The sequence below is a fragment of the Lupinus angustifolius genome, chromosome LG01, assembly GCF_001865875.1.
Source record: "Lupinus angustifolius cultivar Tanjil chromosome LG01, LupAngTanjil_v1.0, whole genome shotgun sequence".
NCBI lineage: Eukaryota > Viridiplantae > Streptophyta > Magnoliopsida > Fabales > Fabaceae > Lupinus > Lupinus angustifolius.
This window is the reverse complement of record NC_032009.1, coordinates 32,354,456-32,369,450: the sequence shown is the minus strand read 5'-3', so window position 1 is coordinate 32,369,450 and position 14,995 is coordinate 32,354,456. Positions and strand designations below refer to the sequence as shown.

Here is a 14,995-nt window from a genome sequence, read left to right as displayed (position 1 = left end):
TTATGAAAGATAGGTTACAAACATATACCAACATCTGAATTGAAACTGAGAGGTCATCCTCTCTTGTCATCAATCTCCATTCACTCTTGTGTGAACATAAACTGCTTTTTCCTTTCAAGTAAGGGTGTTTGTGGGTTGATTTGGATTGGTTTTGGGGTAAAAAGTCATCTTATTGGAACATAAATATCACATGTGGTTCGAGTCGGTTGATTTAAGCATCAAATTTGGTATGAACTAAAAATTACGAGCGGTTGTGATTTGGCTTTTTATTTTTGATTATTTACGTTTTTATCCAAATACAACTTTAATTTTATAAGTGTATGTATTGATTTTTATTTTAAATAGTAAAATAAAATATTATGGTTAATTGTTTGATTATTGAGATAATGTATCCAAATGAAAGTAATACAAAAAATAATTCAATCAAAGGTATACATCAAATATCACAACTTAAAGTAAATATACAATTTTAGATTAATTAATATATAAAATATGTAAGATGCACAATTTGATCGAGTTTTATACATGAATCCAAAATCTGATCTGATCTGACCTGGCCTGTTCTTTGCAAAACCAATCTAAAATATTTTTTTTATTGGTTTGTAGTTTTTTGAATTGGTTTACAGTTTTATTTTGGAACGATTTGGATGTGAACATGCCCTACTTTCAGGTGTGGTTTAATAAACTTGATGAAAGTATGAAAAAGAGGTTTTCAGGGAGAAAATTTGTTTTAGGGAAACTAGAGGCTGAAACTTATTTGAAAAAATGAACTAATTGCCGAACAAACATTATTAATCTAAAGAAATAACTGTCATTTTTTGTAATTTACTACATAAATGTGATTTTTTCGAACGGTCAAAACAAAATAGATTATCATAAAAACTCTTTTTCATCAAGCATATCTTAACAGGAAAACAATTCTTTTACAATAGATCATGATAACAATCTATCACTGAAATAATCTATTTTCTGTTGCTAATCCAAACACATTCATTTACTCGTATCATGCAGGCTAAGATGCTTACTGGCTCTACCTTGCTTGTCACCGAGGATGAAAGACCAGAGTTAGAAGAGGGTGAATTTTACACACATGATCTTGTTGGGATGAAAGTTTTTCTCAAGGTTCCTATGAACCATTTTTCCTCTCCTTATTCATTATTTTTTATTCAATTTTTTGAAATATTGCCATTTAATGGAACCAAAGATTTTCCTTTCCTATCCATTTAACTTTATGTTATATTTTTTAGGTCTATAAAATTAACTTGGTGATCCTCATTGATGAGCTATTACAGAAATGACAGCTTTTTTGCCATGTTAAAATATAGCCTTTCACAGATTTGTTTTTTTTGGTGGAGCTCTTTTCTTTGCATACATATATCCTACTGACAGCTATTTCTTTGTGAAACAGCAAATGACTCAGCAAATGAAATGCAAAGTGCTAGTATAGTGATTCAAATGCAAACAAACTATTATCAATAACCTAAAGATAATGTTATAATATGTTGCGTGGTATGGGTATGATACATGTAAGAGATACATTTTAGAAAATCAAAGATATGGGTATGTCAATATAAAATTTTTATGTATATATACTTATATAAGTATATAAAAAAGGTAAGAGGGTCGTCACCGACACTGCCTGAGGATGCGAGTGTCGTAGGATGAGAAGTTAAGACTCATTACCAACTGAGATTTCTAGCCCAAAATGACACAGTTTTGCAATGGTCACTCAGTCAGCACCATAGGAGTACCCTGCCGTACCCAATCCGTGTAACAAATAAAAAAACAATTTGATATAATTCTTACATATTCGGTACATACCCATGCATATCCAAGACATACATCACCATTTTTTGAAGTACCCAGTTTATATAGATTTATGCAACTTTGAATTCTTCTTCTTTGGTATTGTATTGCCTTATTGTTTTTAAATCCTTAAACTGAATTTGTTTACCTACAACACCTTTTCCTATCAGGAAAGTGGAGAATTTGTGGGAACTGTTATTGGTGTTTTCAATAGTGGAGCTAATGACCTTCTGCAAGTTTCCCTTGATTCATCTTTTGGTATTCTTGATAAAAGTGGAAAGTCAAGATCTGAAGAGGTAGAAGCATCTGGTCAGCTTGTTTTGGTGCCTTTTGTGGAAGCAATTGTTCCGGATGTTGATACAAAAAGAAGAGAAATGCATATCACACCACCCAAGGGGCTACTGGAATTAAACTTACGATATGATGAGAGGTCCAAAAAAGAAAGGCGCCAACTTGTGAGGCATACTGCCCTATACTTTATCACCAAGTTGTTACTTTTTGGAATTTTTTGAACAAAACATTGATGCATACTCTCCTATACTTTTTGAACAGGTTCAATGTTTTGTTGTTGTTTTTGTGCTTACTGCTGATGTTATATTACCTTCTTAGTCTCTCCCTTTTCAAGGCAATTTTGTGATTAAACATTCGTTTCAATTATATATGTTTTACCTTGGCTATTTTGCCTTCAGAGTAAGCCACAATTATGTATTAATTGGATGCGGTTTTTATTAATTTGTATGATAACCCAGCTAACAGATTTGCATTATTGTCAACCTTAGTGAAATTAGATTTTCATAATGTGGCATTCTGCTATGCCTCTCAATAGTTGAACTTGTATCATTTGAATTTTAAATTGTGTTTTATGGGTTAATTTTCCTATCATAATGACTGGGTAGCAATTGATACCACCTACCAAGAAATGATATGGATAATTCATTTTTTTGGTATATTTCAGGAATGGAAAGAAAGGAAAAAGTTTCAAAAGCGCCTCATAGCAGCGAAAAAGAAACTCGTTGAAATAGAGCAGCAACATGTATTTCATGGACTTCGATATGGAGAGAAGGAACAGAGGAGCTTGCTTAGTGATCAGATTGTTGGTGTAAACACCAAATTGCTTCAGGAGGCATTACAAGGTCTTCAACAACCTACCAAGAGGCAAGTTATTGTAAACCATAGTTATTTTAAGCTTCAACACCTTCATCCCCCACCCCGACAAAAAGAAAGAGAGAAACTATTTCTGTTATCAGTATGATCCAATACTAGGTTTTAGAAATGACTACTCATTCTTAGATAAACTAAATTATAAAAATATTAGTGTTTTCTGATTTAATTGTTCATTTTTTATGAACTTGACCATACGATCATTGATTTTTGTGGCTTGTTATGTCACAATTTCTCGGCCCTTTTTTATTACATTTGTTGGAATGTTCATTTGTGTTTTAACTTCCTTAAATTCAGATGGAATGCAGCCGAGGTGATCAGTGCTTCAGAAGCAAAGCTTATTAATAGTTTGCAAATATCATCCAAATCTTCCTTACATGGAAATGGAGATAACATTTTGCAAGACAAGGGACTCAAGCTCATGTCTGAGGGGAAAATGGCTATAGTCCTGCTTTTGAATGAAAAAGAGAATCAGGGGTTCATTTGTGACCCTGACATAGTTGAGAATGAAGCGACAGACACTTTACTTCTCCCACTTCAAAAGTTACTCTCTGATGATGGAAATTTTGTAAAGGTTGTAAACTTGTGTTTTTAATTTTTTTATTGTCGGTAAATATGCTCCTGATAAAGATTAACTATTGTGAAAATCAATTTATTGTCATAATTGAATTTCAACAGAACACCTCTTCAACAAATATTCAAAGAGAACAGAAAAACTAGCATTTTAATGTTGTCCATTTCATTTCCAATGTGATGTTTGTTATGAATCATGCTGGAAAAAAGATGATATAAGCTGATTTTTAAGGTATCATCTAAGTGACTTTTTGAAATGACTGTATTAAATAAATTCTCATCATCTAATGAATTTGCATTTTTTGCAGGATAAAGATCGCGAGGTTGTGCCTTTAATTTTGGTTTCGTCAGCCCAACAAATTGAGTCTTTAAGAAAGCTGTTTACCAACAACAATCACTTTGCATTTGACTCTGAAAAGGTTCACATCATGCCGAAGATCTCCCTTTTTTGTTTTCTATTATCTTGGTCAAATATGTACTAAAGTTTGTCAATATCTCTGTATTGTGGTCCAACTTAAATATTCTTACTGTTCATCGTATTTTTTGATTTCTACAATCCACATTACCTTCCATTTTGAAATTCTACTTCACCTGTAGTGGTTTAGTTTCGGGACTCGTAAAATATGGAACATTGCCTGTTCATTGCTTGGAAACTGAAAATATCAATATTGCAGTAACATTTAACTAATACTAGTTTCCTTTTAGGATGTGGTTATGCATGCTATAAATAATACTACTACACTGGATAAGTGAAGTGGTGGTCATATGCAAAACATCAATGGTCAATTTGTACAAGAAATAATATAGTCTTCATTTTAACTTTTAAATGGAAATCTAGTGACAATCTCTTCTCAACCTCGTGCTTATATAATTGGCTTCTAGTGTGATCACAATCTTAATATTTTAACCCTCTTGCAGATATGGTTTTTGGAGGAAGAGAAGCTTCCGGTTGTTAGCAGTTTGCCTGAAGGACAAAACAAATATAAGATTCTAATGAAGTCACCTTGGGAAATACTCCAAACTCCTGTTGGATCTGGAGGGTTTATTAGCTTGTTTTCAAAGCATAGCATTGCCGATAATCTTATTAACCTCGGAGTTGAGTACGTTGAGGTCAGATTCTTTTTTCTTTTCATTTTCCGTTAAACATTGATACCCAGTATAGATGTCGTTAGCTAACACATAATCCTATAAGCAAGGCAGACAATGAAATTTTTGTTTGGTTTTTTAGTTCTTTAACTGGTTGATTAACTGCTGAAGTGTCTGAGGCTGTCATGCCTATAGTATAGATAAATACTTAAATGAAGTTTTTCTTAGTAAAAGTAAAAGAGTTTAATATCTATGCACTATAGTATAAAGGTTTATACACAATCAGTATATCATCCATGATAGAACTAGTATCAAACAGAAACAGTAGGTAGAGAAGAGAAGAAAGAATTGATACAAGATCAATGTGATCTTGACCAGTAAATTGTATTATTGCAGAAAGTGTGTATACAATGATGAAGAACTCCTTTGGCAAGAGAGTAACTTCTCTAACTGATTTCCTAAATCAGTTCCCAATTACAACTTCTCCCAAAAAACCTCCTCTTACAAGCTTTCCCTTCTCTATTTATACACTAATACACTAGTCTAATTAACTAGTAAGGGTATTCTAGGAATTCCCTCTTTATTTAATTCAAACAACTCCTAACAACAAACCTCTTTTCTACTACCCTACCAATCCACCATTCATTTATGTTACTTTTTTTGAAGAGTCAATAATGAGAAAACATGAATAGTGGATGATGTAGTGACAGTATATAGAACTCACATTGTCGGTGCACACCAGCCAATTTCAACAATACAACGAAAAGGCCCAGTTAGTCCGGCCATCTTCTAGGAAGGGTTCAGGCCCAACTCCCCCAAGAAAACTATCTTAAAAGTTAAATACAAATATGCAATCAGCTTTACTTTACTAATTAACACTGCATTCTTCCAATTCCTAGTATTGGGATAGCAGAAAAGAAACCTCACAGCTAAATCCTTTCTGATCACATTAAAGTATTGTTCTGGTTGATAACTTTTTTGTTAAAACTTCCTCATATTTCTTTCCTTCCAAGCATAGTATGCAACTGCTGCTTAAGCTGCCCAGACCAATATGTTTCCTGATCTTGTTTCTGAAAGCATGCATAATCCATCCCACCCATCTATTGAAACTCTTAGGCCAATAATTTAGACCCAACCCTTGGTAAACCCGTTGGAGTAACTCACTTGTCCATTGGCATTCATAGAACAAATTGGTTCTGGTTTCATTCTCAATGGCCATTTAAGCAACAAGTAATATCATCAGTTTTCATGAACTTATTACCCTGTCAACAATTTATTCTGAATGAAGTTTCGCAAATACACCTTCGTTAAATTTGGTCAGTCCATTCCCTGCCACTCCCTCCATTAGATATGCTCATGAATAGAACTTCATAATTCTTAATCTTTCATCCTCCTGATTTCTGATGGTATTTTAGCCTTTGGTTTATTATTGCTATGGTTAAGGTCAAATTTTATTTTTATCACTTTTCTCTTATGCACAAAACATATCCAGGACCTTCTATTTTAACATCAGCAATTTGTGCCATTTCATGCCTTAATTTTGGTTTTCTGAAGCTTATGGTTACTCTCAACTAGATTTGCAATCGCACTTGTATTTTTGGAAACACTTCTGACATTTCTTTTCTATGATGACATATCCTTTCTCTGATTCATTCGTGCTGTACATTGTTGCAGATATGCTGCCCAAGTGAAAGAATTGCTGGTGGAAACTCACTACTTCTTGGGTTGGTTGATTCGCGGAAAGCCGATGTTGGGATACAAATTTCACCTTCAATGGCTGACCCAGAGAAAATTTTTGACATAATATTCTCAATGGATTTTCTGAAGAAGCTATTGAAGCAGAGCAACAAACTCCAATTTGATGCAATTCCAAAGGCAAATTCCTTTGTTGAGAAAAATGACAAAGACTGGGTAACTGTCACATCCTCCATCCCCAACTCATATGAGCTCTCTTGTAGCATATATAGTTCATTAAACGCATGTTCGTTGGATAAGGTTTGTGTGGTTACAGAATAAACAATGACCGCGTCTTAGTCCTACTAGTTGGGGTCGGCTTATGTAGTTATAGAATGATAAGATAAAGTTATAGTAGTGAGATAGCTAAGAATATGTAAAGAAGGTGAAACATCAGAAGAAAAGGTAGGCATATGAGACCATATGTGGGTCTATGAAACATTCTTTGAAATCTATGTAATTTTAGATGTACAAGAAATTTAATCACATTTAAAGAATGTGAATTAGTAGGGTTACATGTGATTTTCCTTTACTTTTGTAACCTAGAAAACCCTATTGATTTTGCAGGATATGAGTTTAGATCTTCCATTTATTTATTACCATTTACTCTCAACTGCGCTAATGCTTAAAGAAACTACATAATAGAAATAATAAAAGGGAAAACAGCAACCAAACTCTCAAAGTAATCTTATATTTTCTTACTAAATTCTACTAAAAATATTTTTACCCACAAAAGAACGATACGTGTCACTTGTAGATTAATCATTAATGAATAAAGTATTATTTTGTGACATATGTTACTTTTTTGTTGATAGGAGGATTAGTAGGAGGATTTACTATTTTCTATTCTCTATTCCTTATAATGTTTGTTGTTACCAATTTCGTCTAAATGGCCAATCAGTTGTTAAACGTGTTTGTTATTTTAGTTCTAATTGTAGCAAATAAATATTTTGTTGTTTAACATAGTGACTTTATTTGAAGTGCAAATGATATCACTATTTGCTCAAGATGAGAAATATTTTCTTCCTTTTGATTGTTCTTTGTTTTTTTTAAATAACAGCTTGGAAGATGATTTAGGTGCATGTGATTTTATTGAGCAATGTGACGAAAGGTGTAAAATTAAGTGTTTTAAATTGCAATTAGTAGTGTCTTTAGGGATGTAAAAGTCCGGTTGTGTTTTTGGTGCAAACATAACTGAATATAAAACATGGTTCAATTTATCTTAATTAACCACAAATTTTATTGTAGGAATTGAACCGAATTACATTTGAATGGTTCGGTTATGTTCCATGGTATTCCTATTTTTTTTTAAATTCCACATTAATCGAAAGTTTAAAATGTATTATAAGGGACATTTTTCTTCCATAAAAGAATAAACGTTACTATTACTTTTATTATTATCAAATATTAAAACTCATTCCTAATTGATTGTTAATAACATATATAATAATTATATAATTTAGGAAGAAAAATAAATGATTATAGTACAATCCACAATTAGTAATATGTATTAGTAACATATATAATAATACAATTCATGATTTCTTTCATAAAAGAATAAACGCTAGTATTACTTTTATTATTATCAAATATTAAAACTCATTCCTAATTGATTGTTAATAACATATATAACAATTATGTAATTTAGGAAGAAAAAATGAATGATTATAGTACAATCCACAATTAGTAATATGTATTAGTAGCATATATAATAATACAATTCATGATTTCTTCCATAAAAGAATAAACGCTACTATTACTTTTATTATTATCAAATATTAAAACTCATTTCTAATTGATTGTTAATAACATATATAACAATTATGTAATTTAGGAAGAAAAAATGAATGATCATAGTACAATCCACAATTAGTAATATGTATTAGTAGCATATATAATAATACAATTCATGATTTGCAACACATAACAATTTCATAACATGTACATCAACTAGTAACATATATAACATTACAATTCACAATTAGGAACATATATAATAAATAATAATACATACATGATAATTTATGATATATGTTAGTTTCAAGCTTAGTACCATAAAAGTTAGAAAATTTATTCCAAATCATCAAAACACTGAGAAAGTAGCACATATATAGCAATTTAGTAATTAGTAACATATATAACACTAACATAATAATAACAACTTAGTAACATATATAGTATTACCACTCACAAAATTGATAATTTAAGCCACAAAGTTGGTTAAAGAATTCAAACAATTATACAATATTATTCCTTAGTATCTATTTCATTAATAAACGTTTCAGTTTCAGTTTCAATGGTTCCTAAATTTCTAAAACCATTCACCAAACCAACATAAGTGGTTCCTTAAAAAGATAATCAAACCAAACTATGAAACCAAATGAACCATAGTTTATGATTCAGTTTGGTTGCACTAGTTTCGTGGTTTAAATTGAAACCACTTCCACCCTTAAGTGTCTTAATTATCATCAATTTTTTTTTAAAAAAGTAATATAATTGAATAGTGAATGATATATTAACCTTATATAAACAGTTACACTGATAGCGTATAGAGACACTCTTCATAGATTATTCTCATGATTTTAATCCATTGTTTTCATTCATATATAAGGACTCTCTCAATTAATAGTGCATTATGGAGTAGTTGTTCTACTACACATACCCTTTATTATAATTTATAGGTAACAATATGTCATATGTTTCCTCTATAACACCTACCCTTTATTTATTTCTTTAGCATGCTTATGTTCTTTATTTCTTTGCCATCTGCAGCTTCTGTTACTACCATTGATTGGACTCTTACACTCCTGGCCATGGGGTATTCTGTCACACTCTGATCTGTTTGTCTTCTTCATGCAAGAAATATTCCAACAGTTTTACCTTATCATCGATTTCCGTGTCACAACATTTGATAAGTTTAACAAGTCTTGTATGATTCTATTAAAAAGAAGATGACCCAATATACAAGACTCTCACTTAGTAGGCTCCCATTTGATATCAGAAATGATCGCCTTATAAGACAAGCAAATTCATTTGCAAACTTTCCCAAGTCTATATTTTCCACCGCTGTAATTTCCTAGTAACTCTATGAAATGTCCAATTTTGCAGACAACAATGGAAGCTTTTCTAACTATCCTTTCAGCTACACAGCTTTTCTACATAGCTGTTATTCATGGGTCATGGCACTGCTGCATATATGAGTTAAACATTAAAGTTGGGGGAATTACTTTTTCTTCTTTTTGGTGTCCATAAGAGAATGTATTTGTGTATTTGTATTTCTTTCTCTATTGTTTTCCTATTTGTTTCCACTCTGAATTATTTACTTGTTCTGTTTTATACCATTGAAGACTTCAAATTTACAAAGCAAATTGTAGTCTGATTTGAATGATTGGATTTGTATGAATAATAAGTCAATTACAAAAGCATTAAAGTACAACACTATCCATGTCTTTCTAAAATTGTTTCCTTCAAACTTTGATAACCATTTGCTTGTCTTAAAATAGAATCCAAATAATATTCACACAAAGACCATGCATGAAAAGATAAGTAACCATTTAGATCCTTTTAAAAGGTTTTTTGAATTTTACTCAGGTAAAAAGCTATGACATGTTTCTTACAACACAATCCACACACAGAACTATAAGGAAATCTTCAATTGCTATCCACAGAATGGAATTATACCTCATTGCAAAATACTACTAGAATGAACATGTAGTTTAAAAGACTGAGTATTTAGCTGCAATTGTTGCTATCAACAATAACTGCAACAAATCTAACTGAGTAAGCAAACCTTATAATAATTATATAGTTGAGATTGTTGCCCATTAGATTTTAGAAAATCTTCAAGCAAACAATCTAGATCAAAATATCACAATCTTTTGACAATGTTGTAAGTCTTCACAAGTTTGTCGCGTTGCTTGTATTTCTGCAAGAAAAACAGAAGGCAGATATTGTCGTCCGTAACATGAGTTTAACGTTCAAAACGTATACTAATACTACACAGATATGAGTCAACACCCGTTGTACCAAAAGAGTGTGACACTTCCTCTGATTGGTTAGAAAACATATATTTAAGTTTAAAATTTAATAATAAAGTATTTTTCTGACCAATCAGAGAACGTAGCACATGGAGTGACACTATTTGGCACAGAAGATGTGATCTGCACAGACAATACCCAAAGTAAGCATCATCATAAAGAACAATACAACTTATAACTTAACAAATAGTATATAATTAAAACTAAGTGCATCTTAAATAACAAGATCTGTGTCCAAAAGATATAAAGATTCTATCAGGCTCAGACTAGAATGAATCATAACAAAGAAGCATTTATAATCTATATAGTAAGCACAGAGATAATCTGGGACTACTATAGCTGAACATTAATAGTGAAAAATTAGTCAACTACATAATTTAGAAACCAACTGGTCCATGAAGGCATGGTTGTCAGTGTGGACAAAAAGTCCTAAACTACCAGGTCAGATTTCCAGATATTATAGACCAAACAAGAGACTTTAAGTGTTTTAGTACTGCAGTTGGAATAACTCTTGATTTTAAGTGCGCTTTTAAAATTTTAACAAAGTAATCATTGTAAAAGCTTGAAAAAAACAGGACATACCCACATTAATGAAGAACAAGAAAAATGAATGAGGAAAAGCGAGTGTCATGAAAAATACATGTTCCGAAGTTTCATAAGTTTTCTGGATTTGTAGGTCTTGCGATGGATGGAACCAAAATGGACTGATACTATGAAACAATGTAACCGGCGAATAAGCAGTTCAAAAAAACACAAATAGGTATAAATGAGGAGAGCAAGTACAACTTTTTATATTGGAAGGGTGTTCCAACAGATATGATATTGTAAGGTAAAATAACTCCAGACCTGAATTCATCTATCTGAGCCTGACACAACTTCATACAATCCACAACAACTCAGCCATGAGGTCTTTTGCACTATATGGGGAGCTGATGCTACAAGAGGCTGCACAATAATTCAGCAAAGAAAAATAATTTAAAATGATTTTTCTACGCACAAAAAAAAAAACACAAACCGTAATTGTGTGGTGAAAGTTTTATAAATTCGAAAATGCAAAACCTGATTTTCAGAGGATTCCGGACTCTCAGATTCCTTAATATGTTCTGCACCATTAAAAGATTTAGTGAAAGGATTGGCAGATAATGAAGCTAATACTTCGTTATCACATTCCGTTGGCTTTGGTTCCTCCAAATTTGACGTTCTAGCACCCTCATCAATTAAGGCATATACACGATCCTCATTTATCTTCATAGCTAGATCGGTCACTCCTAGAGATGGGACTACTGTCTTCTCTACTAATACACTTCCATTATCATCGTTTTCTGTCACAGACAAAGAAGCCACAGCCTTAACTGAATTAACAGAAGACTCCGCAGCTGAATTACCAGTCTCCTCAACTGGTGCATTTTCAGAAATCGAAGTCACATCGGAAGGTGGAGAATCAATGGATTTAACCAACTCATGGCATACAATTGCCTCTTCAATTGAATTATAATCTTCATCCTTTGGGTTATTTTTGGTGACGGATTCATCATTTGAAGTACCACTGCCATTCTCATTCCCATAACATGATTCCTTGGCAGTCTCAATGTGCTCAAAACTCACATCTTTGCTCTCAGAACTCTCCTCAGATTTCATATCTCCCGCTATCAAGACAACATTATCCTCCTTGTGTCCTAACATTTTGTCAATCTGAGTATCACCCGGAATTTCTTCCATCGACTTAGCATCTGAAGCAATTGGTTGAGCAGCTGGCGGGTCTCTCTTTTCATCCTCTTCACTCCCTTCATTAAATGGATTTTGATGATGACTACCATGGTCATGATGTCGTGGCGAACTAACCTCGCCGCTATCACTTCCTATCTCATCTTGGGACTTTAATTCATCATTTCCTGACATTTGTTATATTTAATAATTAATCAAATCAACATTAACAATAACATAGATAGACCTATGTACCCAACTACCCCAAATACAAAAAATCCCAATCAAATAAATGCAAAACAAGAAGAATTAACACATACCCATCAAACCAAATAGACCAAAAAAACAAATAAATCAATAATTGAAGAGGACCCATCTATGAATAATTGTGAGTTAAGTGCACATGCATATTCACAAAAGCTCTAAAACAAAAAAGCTAGTAGGCAAAAGTACCTTGAAGGTTGTTGATGTTGTTCTCATTTTGCTTCTTTTTCTTGGCAGCTTTTCTCTTCTTAGGACCTGATGGCATGATTAGAATGAAATAGGAGCTTTTACCTCTCTGTCACTGTTCTCTTAGTGTTTCTAATGTTGGGGTATGAACAATAAATGTACTAACTTGGAACACACAGAGTAACCCAAATCTACACAAAAATATTCACAATCATTGAAAAATAAGAGGTGAGTGTAGTTAGAATTAGAGACATGAAAAGACTGAGATTTTTGTTTAAACTTCAAAGTTTCAAACTTGGAGCTTACCACACAATAATAGTCAAAGTTTTAAACTTGAGTTGAGAATCATTGGATTTGGGTTTCTCACACAATTCAGGAATTTGGTATATAAATAGAATTGAATTAGGTTAAATTAAATTAAGAGTATATATTATTTAGTGTATAAATTTATATAATTTAGTATATAAATTTTTACCCAACCGCGAGTATTGAATTAAAATTAAGTATTGGGTTGAATGTAATAATATATATGGTGGAATCATTGCATTGTATTATAGGACCTGAGTTTTAATTACTGAGAGCAATACTTATTAAACCATTAATCAAAAAAATATTAAAAAAGGGTAAGAAGATATATTGGTAGTATTAAAAAATTATTTATTTATTCAACAACAAAAATTATTGCTCCCCATTTTATCTTTAATGCATTTTTTCTTTCAATTATTTTTAATCTAGTAACAGTTTACATGAACAAAGAATATAAAACCTTTTTCTACGTAACAGTAGATTAAACTTTAACGTTTCTGTAATTTTTGCTGTTATTAAGAATACATATTTATTTTAATTAGTTTATTTTTTGGTTTTTTAATATTATTTTATTAGCTACAGGTTTTTTAATACCTACAGGTTTTTCAATTTTAAATTATCTCATATTTTTGGAGTTTACTGAATCAGGAGCAATGTATAATGACAGTTTAGATAAACATTGGGTTTTAATCAACTTATATTGGTTATATGTGTTTGCTTCACAAAAACAATTAGCCATATTAATTCGAAACTTAGCTCTCTTAAGCTACTCAGAAATGGAAGACTCAGATTAAAGTTATAAATTAATTTCTTTGAAAAAAATTATAAAAATAATTTTATTTTCATTTGTACTCCATTTTGTTCTCCTCATTGAGTTGGAATGGTACTTGAAGGTGGCAAATAAAATATTGAAGCAGAAAAAGAAAGTGGGCTCATTTCATGCATCCACTATGTCTAAAAAATATATATACATTACATCCACTTTTTATTATCTTATTAGTCTAAGATGAGACAAAGTATATAGTTCTTCACCCTTAGATTATCTAAAAATAACTAGATTCACATCATTTACATGATATATAAACGACCCTTTTGGATATTAGGCGAGAGTGATGAGTGGGACATAGTTATTCACTATTGGATTAAGTTTCAAATTTGATTAAATCCTTATGAAAAATCTCAAGTGATAAAAGCTAATATCTCTAAGTTTTGTGCACACTTATTTTGTTTTCTTCTATTTCTGCGCTTCAACTGAAATGTTTGAAAACTAAATATCACTAATATAAAAAAATAGAGAAATTAAGATTACATAACTAAAAAAAATAGTAACCCTAAAATTTATATCGGGTAACTATAAATATAATCTATCTATATCTATATTTCTATATCTATACCATTATATAAAGTCAAAACTCTTTTTAACTACCATGTCATGGTATAATTTTTTAATTCCAATTTAGCCTCCACTTTATCATAACCTCCTTTATCCAAATCTTTTAAAATATTTCTCTCATGATCTAAAACTGTTAAACTGCCTCTCGTTATCCAAAATACTTCTCTCACGTTCTCTCATTCTCATTCCTTCTCTCCTTCTTCACCCACAGTCATCTCCTTCTCTCAATTTGTGTGTGAATTATGATGAAAGAATGAAACTTTATAGAAAAAGAAAGAGACCCAATAACCTAATAATGCAAATGGGTTCTCTCTTGGAGGACTTTGAATTCATGAGGGATGGAAAAGATGGATCCTTCACCAGAAGTGCATCATTGTCTTGAATGTGTTGCAGAAAGAAGATAGAATGTGCATATATTGCAACTATGTTGCAAAGAAAGAAAGAAAAAGAATTAGTGTAGGATGAGAGAAAGGGAAGTAGCCTTTTGTGTGTAAGAGAGGAGAGAGTAAAGTGATAGACATAGGTTTTTTGGAAAGTAAACAAGTGTATATTCGTCAAAAGCATTTACAAGCTATATATAGCAATATGCCAACTACATTCCAAAAATAGTAAAACTACCAACAAACTAAACTAACCAAACTTTCTATATCTAGAAACTCTATATTTATCAAAACTGAATTACTTTTAACACTTCCCCTTAATTCAGATTTGCTTTCAAACACCTTAGACCAAGCTTATATCTAAG

General features: G+C 31.6%; 2 protein-coding genes and 1 long non-coding RNA gene across 3 annotated transcripts in view; 1 reads left to right on the top strand and 2 right to left on the bottom strand.

Moving 5' to 3' along the window:
• On the top strand, positions 985-6,931 carry LOC109360772. The gene is made up of 7 exons (XM_019605881.1): positions 985-1,122; positions 1,977-2,261; positions 2,762-2,961; positions 3,265-3,541; positions 3,849-3,959; positions 4,459-4,650; positions 6,301-6,931. The coding sequence occupies exons 1-7, from the start codon at positions 1,006-1,008 to the stop codon at positions 6,640-6,642; spliced, it is 1,524 nt and encodes a 507-aa protein (XP_019461426.1). The 5' UTR covers positions 985-1,005; the 3' UTR covers positions 6,643-6,931.
• LOC109360769 overlaps positions 9,892-14,995 on the bottom strand; it is a 14,314-nt gene continuing 9,210 nt past the window's right edge. Inside the window, exon 3 of the long non-coding RNA XR_002109216.1 lies at positions 9,892-10,121. This is a non-coding gene — a long non-coding RNA (uncharacterized LOC109360769). The remainder of the gene's footprint in view (positions 10,122-14,995) is intronic.
• Positions 9,920-12,721, bottom strand: LOC109360762. Its single transcript, XM_019605859.1, has 4 exons — positions 12,555-12,721; positions 11,457-12,289; positions 11,244-11,342; positions 9,920-10,285 (listed from the first exon to the last, which is right to left on the bottom strand). The coding sequence occupies exons 1-3, from the start codon at positions 12,628-12,630 to the stop codon at positions 11,250-11,252; spliced, it is 1,002 nt and encodes a 333-aa protein (XP_019461404.1). The 5' UTR covers positions 12,631-12,721; the 3' UTR covers positions 9,920-10,285; positions 11,244-11,249.

What these genes read in the sequence shown, in the direction of transcription:
- LOC109360762 (XM_019605859.1), bottom strand. Translation starts at nt 12,630, where the DNA reads ATGCCATCAGGTCCTAAGAAGAGAAAAGCTGCCAAGAAAAAGAAGCAA. An exon ending in CAACATCAACAACCTTCAAG is followed by an intron (nt 12,290 to 12,554) that starts GTACTTTTGCCT and finishes AACAAATGTCAG; the next exon opens with GAAATGATGAATTAAAGTCC. An exon ending in CGGAATCCTCTGAAAATCAG is followed by an intron (nt 11,343 to 11,456) that starts GTTTTGCATTTT and finishes ATTATTGTGCAG; the next exon opens with CCTCTTGTAGCATCAGCTCC.
- LOC109360772 (XM_019605881.1), top strand. Translation starts at nt 1,006, where the DNA reads ATGCAGGCTAAGATGCTTACTGGCTCTACCTTGCTTGTCACCGAGGAT. An exon ending in GGATGAAAGTTTTTCTCAAG is followed by an intron (nt 1,123 to 1,976) that starts GTTCCTATGAAC and finishes TTTTCCTATCAG; the next exon opens with GAAAGTGGAGAATTTGTGGG. An exon ending in TCGGAGTTGAGTACGTTGAG is followed by an intron (nt 4,651 to 6,300) that starts GTCAGATTCTTT and finishes ACATTGTTGCAG; the next exon opens with ATATGCTGCCCAAGTGAAAG.